The 20,235-nt window shown below is 41.5% G+C and overlaps 1 protein-coding gene across 1 annotated transcript in view; it reads right to left on the bottom strand.

The window, feature by feature from the left end:
- Positions 1–18,958: 18,958 nt before the first annotated feature.
- Positions 18,959–20,235, bottom strand: part of LOC138852408 (receptor-binding cancer antigen expressed on SiSo cells) — a 39,608-nt gene continuing 38,331 nt past the window's right edge. Inside the window, exon 3 of the mRNA XM_070082912.1 lies at positions 18,959–19,311. Within this exon, the coding sequence (XP_069939013.1) occupies positions 19,105–19,311 (207 nt within the window). The 3' untranslated portion in view covers positions 18,959–19,104. The remainder of the gene's footprint in view (positions 19,312–20,235) is intronic.

Here is a 20,235-nt window from a genome sequence, read left to right as displayed (position 1 = left end):
GGATGGCATATAATTCAGCAGTAAAAATACTAGCTGAAGATAGTAAATGCCCTTGTACGACGCTGTCCGGAAACACTGCTGCGAATCCTACGCCGTCAGAAGACTTAGAGCCATCTGTGTACACAGCAATGGCATGAGAATGAGAGTGAAAGTGGTCAAGAAAAAGAGAGCGGGAAGCGACCGTAGACAGTTGGGCTTTCGAGCAAGGGAGGGAGAAAGAACAGACTCGAACAGCTGGAACTTCCCAGGGGGGTAGGGAAAAGTGAGATGCTACATGTACATAGAAAGGTGGTAGTTGAAGAGAAGACAAGAGCGAATGAAGGCGAAGAGAGAAGGGACGGAGTAAGCAGGGGCGGCGAACAAATAAAGAATGTCTACTAATATCAGTGACCATTCTATAAATGGAAGGATTGCGGAGATCATGAGAGCGTACATAGTAGCGCAGGCAATGGGCATCACGGCGATCGGATAAGGATGGAACGTTCGCTTCTGCATAGAGGCTTTCGACAGGGGAAGAGCGAAAAGCACCAAGGCATAAACGTAATCCTTGGTGATGAATGGGGTTAAGGCTAGAGAGAGTAGCAGGAGATGCCGCTGAATAGATCTGGTCACCATAATCAAGTTTCGATAAAATAAGGGTGGAATGTAGGTGAAGGAGGGTTCGACGATCAGCTCCCCACGAAAGATGAGCAAGGGTTTTAAGAAGGTTCAGCCGGCTGTGACAAGTTGCCTTCAGAGAGGTAATGTGAGGTTTCCAGGATAACCTACGATCAAAGAGGAGGCCCAGAAACTTGACTGTATCACGTTCAGGGATACGTGAGCCATAGAGGTACAAAGGATGATCAGAGATGACAGAGCGTCTAGTGAAAGTGATTTGGTGGGTTTTAGTGCTGGAAAATTTAAACCCATGTGTGGTGGCCCAATTGGAAACACGGTCGACTGCATGCTGGAGAGAAACTGTAAGGAGGTGACAGTCAGCGCCTGCACAGGCAATAGCGAAGTCATCAACATAGAGTGATGACCAAATATTTGATGGAAGACTAGAGGCCAAATCATTAATAGCAAGGAGAAAAAGTGTTGTGCTCAGAACACATCCCTGGGGGACACCTTCAGCTTGGACAAAGTCCGGGGAGAGCACATTATTAACCCGAACACGGAAATGCCTGTCAGTTAAAAAGTTCTTAAGGAAGGATGGTAGATTGCCTCGAAGGCCTAAGGAGTGGGCTTGGGCTAAAATATTATACCTCCAAGTTGTGTCATATGCCTTCTCAAGGTCAAAAAATATGGCAATAACTGAGTGGTTATTCGCAAAGGCATTACGAACATACGTATCCAAGCGCAGTAAGGGGTCTATGGTAGAACGTCCCTTACGAAAGCCATATTGACGAGTGGAGAGACTGTTGTGTGTCTCTAAATACCACACTAAACGTCTATTTACTAGACGTTCCATTACTTTGCAAACTGCACTGGTAAGAGCAATGGGACGATAGTGGGAGGTTTCATGTCCCGTAGTGCCTGGTTTGCGGAAAGGGAGAACAATGGCGGATTTCCACGGCTGTGGAAGAACTCCTTGTGACCAAATAAGATTGTAAAGGCGTAATAGGACTGCAAGGGCTGACTGATGTAAATGTTGTAGCATACGAATATGAATGTCGTCGGGCCCAGCTGCCGATGATCGACAAGCTGAGAGTGTTGCCTCCAGTTCTTGAAGTGTAAAAGGCACATTATACTGTTCTTCTCTGAGAGAAGAAAAGTCCAAGGGTGCTAACTCTCTGGCAGACTTTGAGGAAAGAAATGAGGGGCATAGATGGAGTCCCTGAGAAATACGGACCAGATGATTGCCAATTTCATTGGCAACATCTAGTGGGTTTGCTATATCAACACCGGCAACCCGCAGAACAGGAGCCGGGTCAGGAGAATATTTACCACTCAGTTTTCGGACTTTTTTCCAGACTGCACTCATAGAGGAAACAGAGGTGATGGTGGAGACATAATCTCGCCAGCAAGTGCGTTTAGCGTCACGGATGACACGGCGAGCGATCGCACGCTTCTGTTTAAAATCAAGGAGTCGCTCTGTGGTTCTATTGTACCGGTACCTGCCCCATGCAGCGCGTTTCAAACGTACTGCACGAGCACAAGCAGGAGACCACCAAGGCACGCATTTCTGAGAATGCCTGCCCGAAGTTTGGGGTATAGAATGAGAAGCTGCGGTGAAAACGGAGGACGAGAAGAGGTGTAAAAGCTCATCGATGGAGGACGAAGAAGGAACCTCTTTAAAAACAGTCAGGTGTGAGTAAAGGTTCCAATTTGCCCGATTAAATTGCCAGCGTGGGGTGCGAAGAGGTGGCGAATATGAAGGGGAAGTAAGAATGATTGGGAAATGATCACTGTCATGTAAGTCCGGGAGAACAGACCAAGTAAAGTCTAATGCGGCGGAGGAAGAACAAACTGAGAGATCGATGCAAGAGAGAGTATGAGTCCGAGGATCAAAATGGGTGTGAGTACCTGTATTTAAAACATGGAGGGGGTGGGTGGCAAGAAAAGCCTCTAACTGAATTCCACGGGAATCACAGTGAGACCCTCCCCAGAGGAAATGGTGGGCATTAAAATCACCAAGTAACAGAATCGGTGGCGGTAATGACGAAACAAGGAAGGCAAAATCCGGAATAGATAATGCCCGAGAAGGAGAGAGATATAAAGAACAGAGCGTATACCACCTATGTAAGTGGATACGGGCTGCTGTGTAATGCAGCGAAGTATGAACAAATAGCTGATGGTACGGAATATCAGTGCGGAGAAGAAGGGCACTTTCATTAAAGGTCCCATCAGGAAAAGGATCTGAAGAATACAATAAATTATAGCCTGAGATGTGAGAAATAACAGCAGAGTGTAATTTTGGTTCCTGTAAGCAAACACCAACAGGGGCAAACTGGGAGAGTAACATCTGAAGCTCACCCCGATTACCCCTGAGGCCGCGTATATTCCACTGTAAAAAGGCCATGATTGGCAATGATAAGGATACTTGAAATCCGCAGGTAAGGGTTCCTACGGACTAGAAGGGTTAGAAAAGTCCACATGCGGAGGCAGTGGAAAATGTTCAAGCAGCGAAGGAACGGTGCGCTGTGAAGAAAGGAGTTGCGCAGATGGAGCAGAGGAGAGAGGAAGAGCGGAAGGTGGATCAGTGTCCATTGATGGTTTGGTCTCTGCAATATATTCAGAGATTGCTTCAAGTGTTTCGGAATTCAGAGATGTCGTATGGGAGACAATATTGGGAATGGTAGGGGGAGGATGAGTAAAGATTGGAACTGTATTGGACTGTACCAAGGTAGGGGGGGGCGAAAGGGTGGAGGGAACTGGAGAAGTGTGGCAGGGGACAGAAGAGACAGGAACCTGGGAGGTGGCAGAAGAGGAAGAAACTTGGGAGGGAACAGGGGAGGAAGGTACATTACGAGGAGGAGGGTGAACCTCTGCACTTGTAACTGAGCCAGTGAGAAGGGAAGAACTAGGGACAGAGACAGGGAGGGTAAAATGAGGAGGTGGAAGATGGGTAGGAGGTGTTACCGGACCTTTTTTTGACTTTTGAGAAGTAGAGGGACGATTGGGAAGAGGTGTCGTACGAGGTCTCGTCGATACTGAGGCTTGTAAGAGAGAACTCGAAGAAGCGAGATTAGACTGAGGCGTTGAAGTAGGGACGTCTGAGCCGAGGACAGCAAAAGGATTAGATACAGGAGTGATTATGGGAGAGGTAACCACAGAGGTGGGTGTAGAAGATGGGATACCAGAAGTGGGGGGACGTTTTGAAACACGGGAATAAGAAACACGTGGGAGTCTCCCTTGGAGGCGGAGATGAGAAACTGCCATGGCATAAGGGAGACCTTCTGTCTCTTTGAGGTAACGGATTTCCCGCTCGTTTAAATAGACCTGACAACGGCGAGAGTACGAAGGGTGAGCCTCATGACAGTTAAGGCAAGAGGGAGATCGATTGCAAGACGTATTAGAATGGTCATCGGCACCACAGACTGGGCATTCGGCGATAGATCTGCAATATTTCGCTGGATGGCCAAATCGCCAGCAATTTCTACACTGTTGTGGTGTAGGGATCACCTTTCGAACTTGTAACCGATGTCCTGCTATATAAACGGAGGATGGGAGTTCTCGGCTGTCAAAAGTTAAACGAACCACATTGCTAGGGTATCGTCTCCGCCCACGGGCAGGAAGAACGTAAGTGTCTACCTTGAGGATTGGGAGATCTTGGAGTTCCAGCTGTTCTAGAATGTCGGTGCCACATGTCTGGAAATTTTGTTGAACTATGGTATGGGGCAGAATAACGGTACCACTACAAGAATTGAGGGAATGATGTTTTTCAAGGGTGACAGGAACAGTATCTATATGGGAAAGACGAGAGAGCTCACGAGCCTGGGTAGCATTCTGTACGGTAATGATGCGCGTACCGCTCTTAAGAGCATGAAAAGAAATATCTTTACCAACATGGCGTAGGAGTGCCTTGCCAATACTATGGTCAGAAAGATAGGCAGTAGAGGAAGTTGGTCGTAAAGTGAAGAATTTAGTCCACTGTTCAGTCTGAAACTGAGCGTGGAAAGGTAGTGAAGGACGTGTCGATCGTTTCTGAGAAGAACGAGAAGGTGAAGGTGGAGAAGTATCATCAGCAGGTAATTGTCGTTGACGTTTAGGCGTGGGACCAGAGTTGGTCCGACGTGGAACGGGTCGGCGATTTGAAAATTGCCGCACCGTAGAGGGAGAGGCCGGAAGCATAGTCAGAGGAGAGCGAAGGTCTGATAAATCGAAGGAGTCAGTCGAGGCCTCAGTACCTGAAGCGGGTGAGGAAACAGCACCGGCAATAGGTACAGAGGCATGAGGAATGTCTGAAGAGTGGTCCAAAGACGAGGCGGGGTCAGAACGGGGTGCGGTATCAAGAAGGGGCCCGGGGGTACCAGGTTCATGGACTAGGGCTGCCATGGTTAGGTTACTTCTTTCTTTTTGTTTTTAAGAAAAAAAAAGAAAGAAGAAAAGAAAATAAAAATAAAAAAAGAAAAAAAAAGGGGGGACCGGGGAGGGATAGTTCCTAGGAGGGATGAAAGGGCCAGAAATCTCCCTCCGCGCCCAAGAGGACTCGACACCGCTAGTAGCGCAGATGCAGCATGGAACCCGTGCCATACCCTACCCTTCATGCCAGTAAACCAGCAATCTGGGATAGCAACCTCACATCTGCCGAGCTACCTCGGTGGACAAAAGAGAGGGCGGCCGGATATCCGCCACAAAGCATACCTCCTTCAGCCACCACCCCCGGAATCCGAAAGGTGGCTTCCAGAGCTACACCCGTCGCCCAAAAGACACCCAAAGCTACTCCGGGATACCGGAGAGGGATCGGGACATCCCTAGGCAATCCAGATTCCACGGCAAACTACGCCACCGCCAAGAAACCTCAACGGAATGGGATGGACCCCGGTGTCCTTTCTCCTACCCAGGAACTAGCGCGCCTGTGGGAGAAATCCCAAAGGACAAAAAGAGGAAGGGCAAAAGGGAGGAGTGGGGAGGAGGAGGAGGAAAGGAAAAAGGGGAGGATGGGATAGGGGAGGGGAGATTGGGGGGTAATTAGGTTCGGTCTGAGGAAGAAGACCGATAGGTCTAATTCCTCAGACCAAGAGCCTCTTCACCACGCCAAGGAGCCCCCCTTGAAGAGGTCCTCCTGGATAATGCTCCATGCCATCCCCATACTTTAACCCTTAAGCTGTCCAAACAGATCTACGTTCACATTCATAGTGCTCCAAAAGTAGATCTAAGTTTTTTTACATATTTTCAAATATAACTTTATAAAACTGGGATGCTTGAATGTGCGTGGATGTAGTGCGGATGACAAGAAACAGATGATTGCTGATGTTATGAATGAAAAGAAGTTGGATGTCCTGGCCCTAAGCGAAACAAAGCTGAAGGAGATAGGGGAGTTTCGGTGGGGTGAAATAAATGGGATTAAATCTGAAGTATCTGAGAGAGTTAGAGCAAAGGAAGGGGTAGCAGTAATGTTGAAGGATCAGTTATGGAAGGAGAAGAGAGAATATGAATGTGTAAATTCAAGAATTATGTGGATTAAAGTAAAGGTTGGATGTGAAAAGTGGGTCATAATAAGCTTGTATGCACCTGGAGAAGAGAGGAATGTAGAGGAGAGAGAGAGATTTTGGGAGATGTTAAGTGAATGTATAGGAGCCTTTGAACCAAGTGAGAGAGTAATTGTGGTAGGGGATCTGAATGCTAAAGTAGGAGAAACTTTTAGAGAGGGTGTGGTAGGTAAGTTTGGGGTGCCAGGTGTGATAATGGGAGCCCTTTGATTGAACTTTGTATAGAAAGGGGTTTAGTTACAGGTAACACATATTTTAAGAAAAAGAGGATAAATAAGTATACAAGATATGATGTAGGGCGAAATGACAGTAGTTTGTTGGATTATGTATTGGTAGATAAAAGACTGTTGAGTAGACTTTGGATCACTTTCTAGTTGTAGCTACACTGAGAGTAAAAGGTAGATGGGATACAAGGAGAATAGAAGCATCAGGGAAGAGAGAGGTGAAGGTTTATAAACTAAAAGAGGAGGCAGTTAGGGAAAGATATAAACAGCTATTGGAGGATAGATGGGCTAATGAGAGCATAGGCAATGGGGTCGAAGAGGTATGGGGTAGGTTTAAAAATGTAGTGTTAGAGTGTTCAGCAGAAGTTTGTGGTTACAGGAAAGTGGGTGCAGGAGGGAAGAGGAGTGATTGGTGGAATGATGATGTAAAGAGAGCAGTAAGGGAGAAAAAGTTAGCATATGAGAAGTTTTTACAAAGTAGAAGTGATGCAAGGAGGGAAGAGTATATGGAGAAAAAGAGAGAGGTTAAGAGAGTGGTGAAGCAATGTAAAAAGAGAGCAAATGAGAGAGTGGGTGAGATGTTATCAACAAATTTTGTTGAAAATAAGAAAAAGTTTTGGAGTGAGATTAACAAATTAAGGAAGCCTTGAGAACAAATGGATTTGTCAGTTAAAAATAGAAGAGGAGAGTTATTAAATGGAGAGTTAGAGGTATTGGAAAGATGAAGGGAATATTTTGAGGATTTGTTAAATGATGATGAAGATAGGGAAGCTGTGATTTCGTGTATAGGGCAAGGAGGAATAACATCTTGTAGGAGTGAGGAAGAGCCAGTTGTGAGTGTGGGAGAAGTTCGTGAGGCAGTAGGTAAAATGAAAGGGGGTAAGGCAGCTGGGATTGATGGGATAAAGATATAAATGTTAAAAGCAGGTGGGGATATAGTTTTGGAGTGGTTGGTGCAATTATTTAATAAATGTATGGAAGAGGGTAAGGTACCTAGGGATTGGCAGATAGCATGCATAGTTCCTTTGTATAAAGGCAAAGGGGATAAAAGAGAGTGCAAAAATTATAGGGGGATAAGTCTGTTGAGTATATCTGGTAAAGTGTATGGTAGAGTTATTATTGAAAGAATTAAGAGTAAGACGGAGAATAGGATAGCAGATGAACAAGGAGACTTTAGGAAAGGTAGGGGGTGTGTGGACCAGGTGTTTACAGTGAAACATATAAGTGAACAGTATTTAGATAAGGCTAAAGAGGTCTTTGTGGCATTTATGGATTTGGAAAAGGCGTATGACAGGGTGGATAGGGGGGCAATGTGGCAGATGTTGCAGGTGTATGGTGTAGGAGGTAGGTTACTGAAAGCAGTGAAGAGTTTTTACGAGGATAGTGAGGCTCAACTTAGAGTATGTAGAAAAGAGGGAAATTATTTCCCAGTAAAAGTAGGCCTTAGACAAGGATGTGTGATGTCACCGTGGTTGTTTAATATATTTATAGATGGGGTTGTAAGAGAAGTAAATGCGAGGGTCTTGGCAAAAGGCGTGGAGTTAAAAGATAAAGAATCACACATAAAGTGGGAGTTGTCACAGTTGCTCTTTGTTGATGACACTGTGCTCTTGGGAGATTCTGAAGAGAAGTTGCAGAGATTGGTGGATGAATTTGGTAGGGTGTGCAAAAGAAGAAAATTAAAAGTGAATACAGGAAAGAGTAAGGTTATGAGGATAACAAAAAGATTAGGTGATGAAAGATTGGAGGGAGAGAGTATGGAGGAGGTGAATGTATTCAGATATTTGGGAGTGGACGTGTCAGTGGATGGGTCTATGAAAGATGAGGTGAATCATAGAATTGATGAGGGGAAAAGGGTGAGTGGTGCACTTAGGAGTCTGTGGAGACAAAGAACTTTGTCCTTGGAGGCAAAGAGGGGAATGTATGAGAGTATAGTTTTACCAACTCTCTTATATGGGTGTGAAGCATGGGTGATGAATGTTGCAGCAAGGAGAAGGCTGGAGGCAGTGGAGATGTCATGTCTGAGGGCAATGTGTGGTGTGAAGTTAGGAGGAGGTGCGGGATTACCAAAACTGTTGTCCAGAGGGCTGAGGAAAGGTTGTTGAGGTGGTTCGGACATGTAGAGAGAATGGAGCAAAACAGAGTGACTTCAAGAGTGTATCAGTCTGTAGTGGAAGGAAGGCAGGGTAGGGGTCGGCCTAGGAAAGGTTGGAGGGAGGGGGTAAAGGAGGTTTTGTGTGCGAGGGGCTTAGACTTCTAGCAGGCATGCGTGAGCGTGTTTGATAGGAGTGAATGGAGACAAATGGTTTTTAATACTTGACGTGCTGTTGGAGTGTGAGCAAAGTAACATTTACGAAGGGGTTCAGGGAAACCGGCAGGACGGACTTGAGTCCTGGAGATGAGAAGTACAGTGCCTGCACTCTGAAGGAGGGGTGTTAATGTTGCAGTTTAAAAACTGTAGTGTAAAGCACCCTTCTGGCAAGACAGTGATGGAGTGAATGATGGTGAAAGTTTTTCTTTTTCGGGCCACCCTGCCTTGGTGGGAATCGGCCAGTGTGATAATAATAATAATAATAATAATACGTAATAACAATAAAAAACGTAGATCTAAGTTTTTTTACATATTTTCAAATTTAAAAAAAAAAAAAAAAAAGATCCACGTTTTTTTACATACAGTGGTCCCTCAATAATCGTCTGGCTCGATAGTCGTTCTTTTTGGAAATCGTTGCATTATTTTCATCCAAACATTGGCTCGCAAATGGTCAGTTGACTCGCTAATCGTCCTTCATCTGGGACGCGTATTCACGCTCTGAGCCACCTCGGCCTACCTTCCCAGCCAGTGTGCCATTGTTTACCAGTGAGTGACGGTCCCCTCACTTGTTCATATGAAATATTTCATAATACAGTGGACCCCCGGTTCGCGATGCTATTGGTATCCAATAAATCCAGTAGCCGATGCATTATATCGCCAAAAATTTGCCTCGGTTCCCGTTACAAAACCAGGTATGCGATGCGATTCGTACGAGACGTGTCCACGTGTGGCCTGAACTGCCCCGTGTGTGCCAGTGTTTACAAGCCAGCCAGTGTACGCGCATCTAAGGATGCATTCGGTACATTCCTCATTATCACTGTTTTTGGTGCTTGTTTCTGCAAAATAAGTCACCTGCCTGCTACTGCTTTCAAGAAAAAGGCTCAGAAGAGGTGTTACGTCTGTGCACATACAAAAAAACGCCCACAACAACGCAGAGACACTCGTTTTATGTGTGAGGAGTGTAAAACACCACTGTGCATGACAACATGTTTCAAAGACTTCCACAGGCTGCAGAACTTCTAGAAACATTCCCTGTGGCTGTATATGTGTATATAAAATATAGAAAAATAGTAATAAACAACATTTCATATCATTTGTTTGTGTAAATATTTTTTATAAACAAAACAATGACAACAGTGTTTATGCCCTTATTGTGTAGTATTGAAAAAGAAAAAACTTACAAAATACTGATCATATTGGTCTCACAGGCCATAAAAGTTACTTGGAAAAAGAAAAATTAAAAAATAATAGAAATTAGTACATAAGAAAGTAAATAAAAGAATACCAGGAGATGGCAGTCAGCAATGTTGCCACATTGTCCCCCTTTTTCATCAACTTCACGCCTCCATATCTCCGTAAGTATTGATGGTGAAAATTTTTTGTTTAGCCTATAATATTTAGAAACAAAAAAAAAAAACTATTTTTTTCATAAGAAAAAATAATTTTTTTTTTTTTTGGAAATTTGGCCGACCCTGAGAACGAGTCTCTGAGAGGACCTGTCGACCCTCAAAGGGTTAAAGTTTTTTTTTAGAAACTTCTAAGGCTTTTTATACAAGAGCCTTCTCTCAGCTCATCAAAGACACAAATGGTGAGGGGAAAACCAACAATTAGGGAGTTCTGAGCAAAATATAACATCACAGACCCCATTGCTAACAATCATATATTCTCAGAATTCACTGCCACAATGAAATGTGTATAGGAAGAACTTTGACCTGAATGCATAAACAACTTTCCTGGATTCCAAGGGATAGTTTCAATCATGTACAAGAGATCAGAACATGATGTGATGAAGCTATTAAAACTCATTTAGAGCTCCTCTCAAAAGATGTGATACACGTTGAAGAACATCAAACTGATGGGAGAGGATGGGAAGCATGGTTCTAAACTACCTATAACCCCTAATTTAACTCTCGACACATGTACAACACCTAAGTAACTTTATTATGACAATATTTTTTTGCTAACCAGTGGCTTTTTCAGTTCAGTAGAGACTATACTGGAGACAATGAAAGATGAGATAATCAGTTCTTCAGTTTTGATAAGTGTTCAATCTGAACACTTGATCAATCTGAAGCAGAGGCAGAAGGGCCACATATATTGAAGACAGTAGAGAGATATGGTAGCTGAAGGTATCATCATAGATGAGCATAACTTGTTAATGGAAGTAGGTCATGACCAAAAGTTTGGACAGAGATTAGCAATGGAGTTGTAGAAGGTATCCAAGTGCCACTATTTCATGGTACAGAGGCTGAGGGACTGATCACCTTATCTTCCACTGTCCAGTATAATCTCTGTATTAATTAAAAAAAAATACACTGGTTGGCAAAATAAGTTTTCATAAAAAAGATACAGTACCCGGGTGTTGCATATGTTTATTTACCAACTTGTCAGTCATGGATACTTTTAATATAACAGTACTTGTCTGACACAGAGGCACCATTTAACCTTGGTACAGATACTATCTTCTACCCAACAGCTAACCTCTAGCCCAACTCTTGGGCATAACCTACTTCCACCCTAGGGTTACAATGTACCTACCAAGTGTTTCAAGAGTCCAAACAGTTCAGATGTGTTATCAATTTTGTGCAGGTGGTAAACAAACTCTGTATTTTCCAACTCTGTTCTCTCTCCTGCCTTGAAAGGCATTGTGAGCAAAGAATACTCGTTGTACGAGAACCACCAATTTGCAAGTAACATCAATGGCAATTCTGCTCCTATTGTGACAGCTCTTATAATCAACCCTGTCACTTTCCTGGCCTTTGCTGCATTTGACTCTAAATGTCAGACCTAACATAATTATTCCTTATGTTCCACATGATGGGCTGCTTGTGTTTTGTATATGTACTGTGCTCATCTGAATTCTTCCTTCTTCCCATACCTAAGCAATTAAAATTTGTCCCCACTGAACATCATGTTGTTTTCATCTGCCCACTGAAGATATTTGCTGATACCTGTTCATAATTTTTCTGTCTTCTACTGAAGTGACTTTCATTCTTATTTTCGTGTAGCCTGCAAAAGATACAAAGACGTGGTTAGAGTTCTTGTCTATGTCTACTATGAGGATAAGAAATTGTAATGGTGATAAAATAGTGCCTTGGGGAACTGAACTCTTTCTTACTTTGCTAATACAGGATTTTATTTTATTTTGTTTACTACCATTCTTTGTGATCTGTTTATCAGAAATCTGAAAAACTATTTCCCTACTTTTCTTGTTATATTTGCTAGCCTCATTTTATGAGCAATTACTGAATGTTAAAGCCTTTACAAAATCCCTGTGGATAGCATCAGTATTCTGTCTTCCTTTCCAGGCTTCTGCAATTTTATCAATGATCTAATACGTACAGTGAAATCTCGGCTTATGAACTTAATCCGTTCCATGACGTTGTTCGTATCCTGATTTGTTCATATGCTGAGTCAATTTTCCTCATTTAAATTAATTGAAAAGCCATTAATCCGTTCTGGCAGAATTCCTGCTCTCAGAAGAAGGAAAAATACACTTCAATATAACGCCACTATCAACTCTACGGCTTATTTATCTATCACAATTGATCTAATGTAACATAATAAATAATATAAATAACAGAAACCTGATATATACTCTAGACTGAATAAAATATGTCATTACGCATGTGGCTATGTAGTGGTGCTGGAGGCGGAGGAAAGTTTATTGTTTGGAGACAGGACAAAATTCTCCTTCAATATGACTCTAATGTCAACTAATAAACAATATAAATAACACAGAAACCCGATATATACTCTAGAATGAATAAAATATGTCATTATGTGACAAGTGGTGGCGGCCATAACCGCTCCCATATTGTTGTGGTATTCACTGCCATCTAGTGATGGCCTTTCGAAGCCATCTATTATTATATTATTATAGTACATTATTATTATATTATTATTATACATATATTATTATCATAATGGGGAAGCACTTGTGGGAGGGGATGGAAGGTATTCAGGCTTAATTTAGGGAACTGGAACACAGATCCAATTCCCTAGATCAAGAGCCCCTCACCACATACATACTACTACTAATAATAATAGTAATAATAATTATTATAACAATAATAATAATAATTATTATAATAATAACTCCTAGGTAGTAGGTTGGTAAACAGCAACCGCCCAGGGAGGTACTACCGTCCTGCCAAGTGAGTGTACAACGAAAACCTGTAATTGTTTTACATGATGGTAGAATTGCTGGTGTCTTGTCTCTCATAAACATGCAAGATTTCAGGTATGTCTTGCTACTTCTACTTGCACTTAGGTCACACTACACATACATGTACAAGCATATATATATACACAACCCTCTGGGTATTCTTCTATTTTCTTTCTAGTTCTTGTTCTTGTTTATTTCCTCTTATCTCCATGGGGAAGTGGAACAGAATTCTTCCTCCATAAGCCATGCGTGTTGTAAGAGGCGACTAAAATGCCGGGAGCAAGGGGCTAGTAACCCCTTCTCCCATATAAATTACTAAATTTAAAAGAGAAACTTTCGTTTTTCTTTTTGGGCCACCCTGCCTTGGTGGGATACGGCCGGTGTGTTGAAAGAATAATAATAACTATTACAATAATAATAATACATTTTAATAGTAATAATAATAACAACAACAGTAAGGAGAAGCTTCAAAAAGCTGCCAGTAGTTGGTGCCACCATCAGCAAAACATTGGTGGCCACTACTTGTCACCTGTCTAGACTTAAGTAGTCTATAAGTACACGTATTAGGTTAAGTCTGCCCGAAATGCCTCTGCATGATTAGTGGCTTTCTTTGCTCCAATCATATTATGATATGTAAACACACATTATAGCCTTTGCAAAGAAATAAATATTTTATTTATTTATATATATTAAGAGCCTCCCTTGAAGAGGAAGTACACATCCTGAAATTTCATTCGTATCCAGAAGCAAAAAATCAACCGAACAACGGTTCGTATCCTGAAAAGTTTGCATGATGGGGCGTGCATAAGCCGAGGTTCCACCATAGTTGCAATAAGCAAGATCTTCCTGCTCTAAAGCCATGATGACTTGTGTTGTGTAGCTAATGTTTCTCCACAATTTGGAAATGGCATGCTGCTAACAATAATTAAGAAAAGACACATTACAGAGCAAGCTTTTATTAGAACAACATTTCCATCTGGTAAGATCTTTATCTAGTCATAAAGAGGATACAAAGAGCATGCATGTACATATACTCATGAGACTGAAGAAATAGCTGAGGTGAGTGAAATCCCTGGAGTTTGATGAATTTTGTGTCAGTGGAGTACTGCAAGAAATACACTGGACAATGTTGCTGAACTCATGTAGTTTCTGGTCAGCATATTTGCCCCAACCCCTACTGTAAAGAACATCATTTTAGTATGATGTGAGCCAGTGGTTGTTTTTGATGAGTGTGGCATCGTGCCATGCCATGAAGCATTAATGTTAGTGTTGGTGTTATGTATCCTACAAGTGTATTGGTGCTCCTGAACTCTGGTTTTTAGTTCATATGAAGTTTCACCAATGCAGTTTGTCACAACCATCATAGAGAATGTTGCATACTCTGGCAGTAATGTTTTACTGGCTGCTGTGTCCTGGTGTGGTGAAGTTTCTAACAGTTTTGGAAATTATGACTGTGACATCCATTCTACCTGCCTTTATTGTCTGTGTGCCATCTGGCACAATCATTATCCTCTTTGGATATTGAAAGCATTTCCTCTTTGGATGCTGAAAGCATTCTCGGCATTCAGAATGAAATGGAAAGAATTGTGTAGCATGGCAAAGACATTTCTAATGATGCCACATTCCTCTTCTAAGTACCTGGGGTGGAAGATTCTCTAAGTTCTAAAAAAAGAACCGAATCAATCTCCTAATTTGGTATTCTTATCATTTCTAGAGTAAAGCTCCTTGGGAAGCTTTAGGAACCATGGACCAGTGTTTTGCAAATTTGACAACATGAAGAACCACACTGAGAATATGTAGAACGAGTGGGTTCCTTGTCCTAAATGGAACGGTAGCCTTGGGGAAGAAGCATCACTGATGGCTGATGAAGGTTTAAGCCCAAGTTGATGCTTCCTTGTTTTACTGATGAAATAAAAGAGAGATCAGAATATATGATGGGGGTGCCATGAGGAATCTTCAGAGGGAGAGGTCGGAAACTAATGAAGTAGGCCCTTACCAATACTCAGTCCATTGATTAACTATGGCTGTCACCATCCATAAAAGGGGCATTAGCAGAAATGCTGACCTTAACATTCCCAGCAAAAGGACTTAAAGCACTACAAGACTGAACACTATCTTTCTTCTGAAACAAGCTGAAAAACAACCTAGCTTCTGTATCCTTGTGCAAATGTAGTAAAACCTGCATTGAAGGGAATGTTGGGGTTATTTTTATGGAGAACGTAATGTCTGGCCACTTCTGGGACAAGGCCATGACACTTGGTACTGAAACAGAGAAACTTTGGCAATGATAAAGCATTAATTTTCAGTTTCCTTAGGTGAATAAACATTAGATATTTCCTGGAGAGAAATCAACAGTGAGTAAGCTGGCTGAATGTCCCTTGGTAATTGACTGAGGTTCTTAAATTCCTTCATGAAAGTTATACCACCAGGATCTTGACTGGCAGAGAGGTACGTATATCTGTTCAAGTATACAATTAAATCCTGAATTGATTTTAGCCTATAACTGTCCATAATCTGTTCAAAAGAGGCAGCTTGTGTATTGGGTAGGTGCTAAGTATTCCAACAGTGGAAGCAGGTCATTCAAGAAATACTAAGAAGTGGTTTGAAATGAAAAACTGGGAGAAACACTAGGGATATATCTAGTCCTTTTCCAACCAGAATATTAGTAACCTTTTAAGAGCATGTTTAAGTGATGTCTGAACCATAAAAGCATCAACAACATTCACATCAAGTGCACATCACTTAAATCCACTGTTTATTCAGCAAAGCCCACTGAATAAGCCATTCTGGTTAAATCTGGCCTGTATGCCATGTGAAACAGTGTCCATCACTGTCATCCATTGTGGAGCAGCAAGTATAATGTCCACATAAAAAGAGTAATCTAAAACCAAAACAACAGTGTATTCATGTTTACAACACAGTGAACAAAATCCTTGGCTTCATATCAAGAAGTATAAATAAGAGGAGTCCTCAGGTTGTTTTTCAACTCTATATATCTTTGGTTAGGCCTCACAGTTCTGGTCACTGTATTACAGAATCGATATAAATGCACTGGAAAACGTACAAAGGAGGATGACGAAGTTGATCCCATATATCAGAACTCTTTCCTATGAGGATAGATTCAGGGCCCCTGAATCTGTACTCTCTAGAAAGGCGTAGAATTAGAGGGAATATGAGTGAGGTGCATAAATGGAAAACAAGAATAAATATGGAAGATGTAAATAACGTGCTAAAAGTATCTAACCAAGACTCCTCAGGATTCACAGCAATGATTTCAAGTCGGAAAAATTTAGGTTCAGAAAGGATATAGGAAAGCACTGGTTTGGCAATAGAGTTGTGGATCAGTGGAACAAACTCTTGAGTATCATCACTGAAGCTAAAACCATGTGTAGTTTTAAAAACAGGCTACACAAATACAAGAGTGGGTGTGAGCTGGACCTGACTGGCTTGTGCTAGTGGGTCTGATGCAGTGCTCCATCCTTCTAAAGTGGATGTGACTTGCACCTGACTGACTTTGGCCAGTAGCTTAAGCCGGTAGGTGACTTCGACTTGTCTAGCATAGGTCAGTAGCCCTGCTGCAGTGCTTCTTCCATCTTATGTTGAGAAACCTACATGGAACTGAGATCGGCAGCTACATGATGCTTGAGGCTTGGGCACTGAACGATCTAGTCAGGGAAGGGAGCGCAGAATATATACAGATAACTAACTGGCAAAACGTTATCTTGGAGATTATCACTAGTATTTAAGAGTTTATACTGACAGGTTGTTATTCCTACTAGTGGTTTATGGAACCTGAACAGAGATCTCTCTGAGATATGTACTGCACTCCTGGAGGTGGGAAGGGCAGTGCCTGCACTCTGAAAGAGTGGGGATACTGCAACTGGAGGATACTCTGATTGTGATGTCAGCACACTTCTGAAAAGACGGCGATTAAGTGAATGATAGTGAATGTGTTTTCTTCCTTGGGTCACTCTGCCTTGATGGGAGATGGCCATTAAATAAATAAACATATATATATTTATTCTCCATGGGGAAGTGGAACAGAATTCTTCCTCCGTAAGCCATGCGTGTTGTAAGAGGCGACTAAAATGTCGGGAGCAAGGGGTTAGTAACCCCTTCTCCTGTATAAATTACTAAATTTAAAAAAGAGAAACTTTTGTTTTTCTTTTTGGGCCACCCTGCCTCGGTGGGATACGGCCGGTTTGTTGAAAAAAAAAAAATATATATATATATATTTATATATATGGGTGTGAAGCTTGGGTTGTAAATGCTGCAGCGAGGAGACGGTTGGAGGCAGTGGAAATGTCCTGTCTAAGGGCAATGTGTGGTGTAAATATTATGCAGAGAATTTGGAGTGTGGAAATTAGGAGGTGTGGAGTTAATAAAAGTATTAGTCAGAAGGCTGAAGAGGGTTGTTGAGGTGGTTTGGTCATTTAGAGAGAATGGATCAAAGTAGAATGACATGGAGAGCGTATGAATCTGTAAGGGAAGGAAGGCAGGGTAGGGGGTCGTCCTTGAAAAGGTTGGAGGGAGGGGGTAAAGGAGGTTTTGTGGGCGAGGGGCTTGGACTTCCAGCAAGCGTGCATGAGCGTGTTAGATAGGAGTGATTGGAGACGAATGGTATTTGGGACCTGACGATCTGTTGGAGTGTGAGCAGGGTAATATTTAGTGAAGGGATTCAGGGAAACCGGTTATTTTTATATAGCCGGACTTGAGTCCTGGAAATGGGAAGTACAATGCCTGCACTCTAAAGGAGGGGTTTCGGGATATTAGCAGTTTGGAGGGATATGTTGTGTATCTTTATACGTATATGCTTCTAAACTGTTGTATTCTGAGCACCTCTGCAAAAACAGTGATTATGTGTGAGTGAGGTGAAAGTGTTGAATGATGAAAGTCTTTTCTCTCTGGGAATTTTCTTTCTTTTTGGGTCACTTTGCTTTGGTGGGAGACGGCTGACTTGTTAAAAATAAAAAAAAAAAAAATTGTTGCACCTTCCTGATAATTCTCAAATTAGCATGCACAAATTTATGTATAATTATGAATAAATGTAATCAGTGCATATTTTTTATAAAGAAATCTGAAAATTCAACTTTTGTATACATTCACTAGGGAATATTCACCAAAACATGTTGAATTTTGCTTTGCCTTAGTGTAGTGTGTCTTAAGAGAAAAAAATTTATATATTCAACAAAAAAGGTTAAATGTGAAACACGTGGACCCACATCTGCCCTAGCAGCATTATGGACTCACTCCTGCCCTAGCAACATTATGAACTCACTCCTGCCCTAGCAGCATTATGGACTCACTCCTGCCCTAGCAACATTATGGACTCACTCCTGCCCTAGCAGCATTATGGACTCACTCCTGCCCTAGCAGCATTATGGACTCACTCCTGCCCTAGCAGCATTATGGACTCACTCCTGCCCTAGCAACATTATGAACTCACTCCTGCCCTAGCAACATTATGTTTAGTTCCTGCCCTAGCAACATTATGGACAGTTCTTGCCCTAGCAACATTATGGACAGTTTCTGCCCTAGCAACATTATGGACAGCTCCTTCTGCCACTACCTCCAACCCCTCTTCTCAGCTGGTGTGACAGGGTTGTGTGCACCTCAGGACTTCATAAAGCTTACATATAGCAAAACATTGTTTTATAAAGGCTCACTGTCCTAAGCATCTTCATTTACCTCAGTTTACGATCTATAGACAACACTATTCAATACTTCTCCACAATTTTGCCAGCCACTGTGGGCTATTGTATGTATGTGTGTGTGTCATGAGAGAGTGAGCCACTGGAGCATGAGATAACACTTGAGTACATGACGGAATTAGTCTTGTATGAAAAAAATATCCTTAATATGTAGTACTAGAGCTTATAACATAAAAATTTCTCTTGCACCTTACCTTTGAGAATGAGATCAAGGATACATCACCTTAACAGAAGATTTAAATGATAATTCAGTATATAACAAAAAATAATCATTTAACATGATTCATTATATATAAAATTATATCTGAAACATCCTATTATTTTCTATATAAAATTTGTATCACAACACTGCATGTACATTACCTTTATAGAACTACATAAAATTACATCTTAGCTTAAAGTACTATACTCTGCACTATAAATTTTATCAAAATACTAAAATAATGAAGAGAATCACAGGCACTCAGAAAAAGAAACACACATGAACTTGAAACATATGAAAAGGTCTTCAAGTAAATAAGATTAACATAAAAACACACTATAGTGTATATGTTCCCTATGACAGCTTAGTGGCAATCTTGGAAGCAGATAGTTTAGTGCAGCGTGCAGCTTCCTTCTCAGCCTTGCGTCTCTGCTGTTCCTGTCTCCGTCGTTCTCTTTCAAACTGCCTCTTCTCGCGCAACACTGCATCCAGGTCTGCCTCCTCCTCAGCCTCGTCCTCCCAGCCTCCGTTATCATCCATCCACTCCTCAAGCTCTGCAGACTGATCAACACACAACAACCAAATAGGTTTACAGAAACATATACAATCTACAGAACTAGGATGGCCTAAAAAATTAAATGTTGGAGATGTCTTTCTACATAAAACCATCACTGTTACACATGTCATTCTCCACAAGGCTGTCCAACATATGTTACATATTGAAATGTTGGTACATGTATATATGCAAAAAATCAGAAAGGTCGGACAATATTCAGTGAGTGAAACCTTGATTTAAATGGAGGAAATACGAGTACAGTTGTTCGTTAAATCTGAATGACGAGATTTTTTCCACGTTCAAAACAATGACAAACAATCTTGATTTAAATAAATTTATCCACCGAACTGTAACAGTAACAAGCAAATCTGGATTTAAGAAATTTTGTATAATAAATGTGAAATCAATTTACCCAGTGGACCGTAACAATACTGGACAGTATTTGAAACAATGAAACTTGTTAAATTCAAAATCAATTAACCCTGGAACTGTAATAATAAAAACTTCTGGCTTTTAAAGACTCTGTTTGGACAATGAATTTTATCAATTAAATCTGAAATCCCTTAAGCCGAAATCTGATAAACTGTCCAAGATACGTTTGTGAAAAATCGGTGCTTATAAAAAAAATATGGTTAAGCGAAGAATGTTGGGAAAATTAGGATTATGTTGCAGACACTATCAAATTTACCACCCATTCAATTGTTTTTTTTTTCACTCTTATACTAGGTAAAAATTATTAGAGTATAATGCAGGATTACTGGGTCAAGTTGCACGTAGAAAGGGTAATCAGTTAACATACACTCTGTACATGCCAACAAAGTAAAAACAAAAGCTATATTTCCTTACTAAACTGTACCAAACATACAGGAACTCACCACATCAATACAAAACAAAAATCTAACAAAAGATAAATCCACCTATTCCTTCCT

The sequence above is a fragment of the Cherax quadricarinatus genome, chromosome 8 (genome assembly GCF_038502225.1).
Source record: "Cherax quadricarinatus isolate ZL_2023a chromosome 8, ASM3850222v1, whole genome shotgun sequence".
NCBI classification, from domain to species: domain Eukaryota; kingdom Metazoa; phylum Arthropoda; class Malacostraca; order Decapoda; family Parastacidae; genus Cherax; species Cherax quadricarinatus.
The sequence above is the reverse complement of the archived record's forward strand: the minus strand, read 5'-3'. Positions and strand labels throughout refer to the sequence as shown.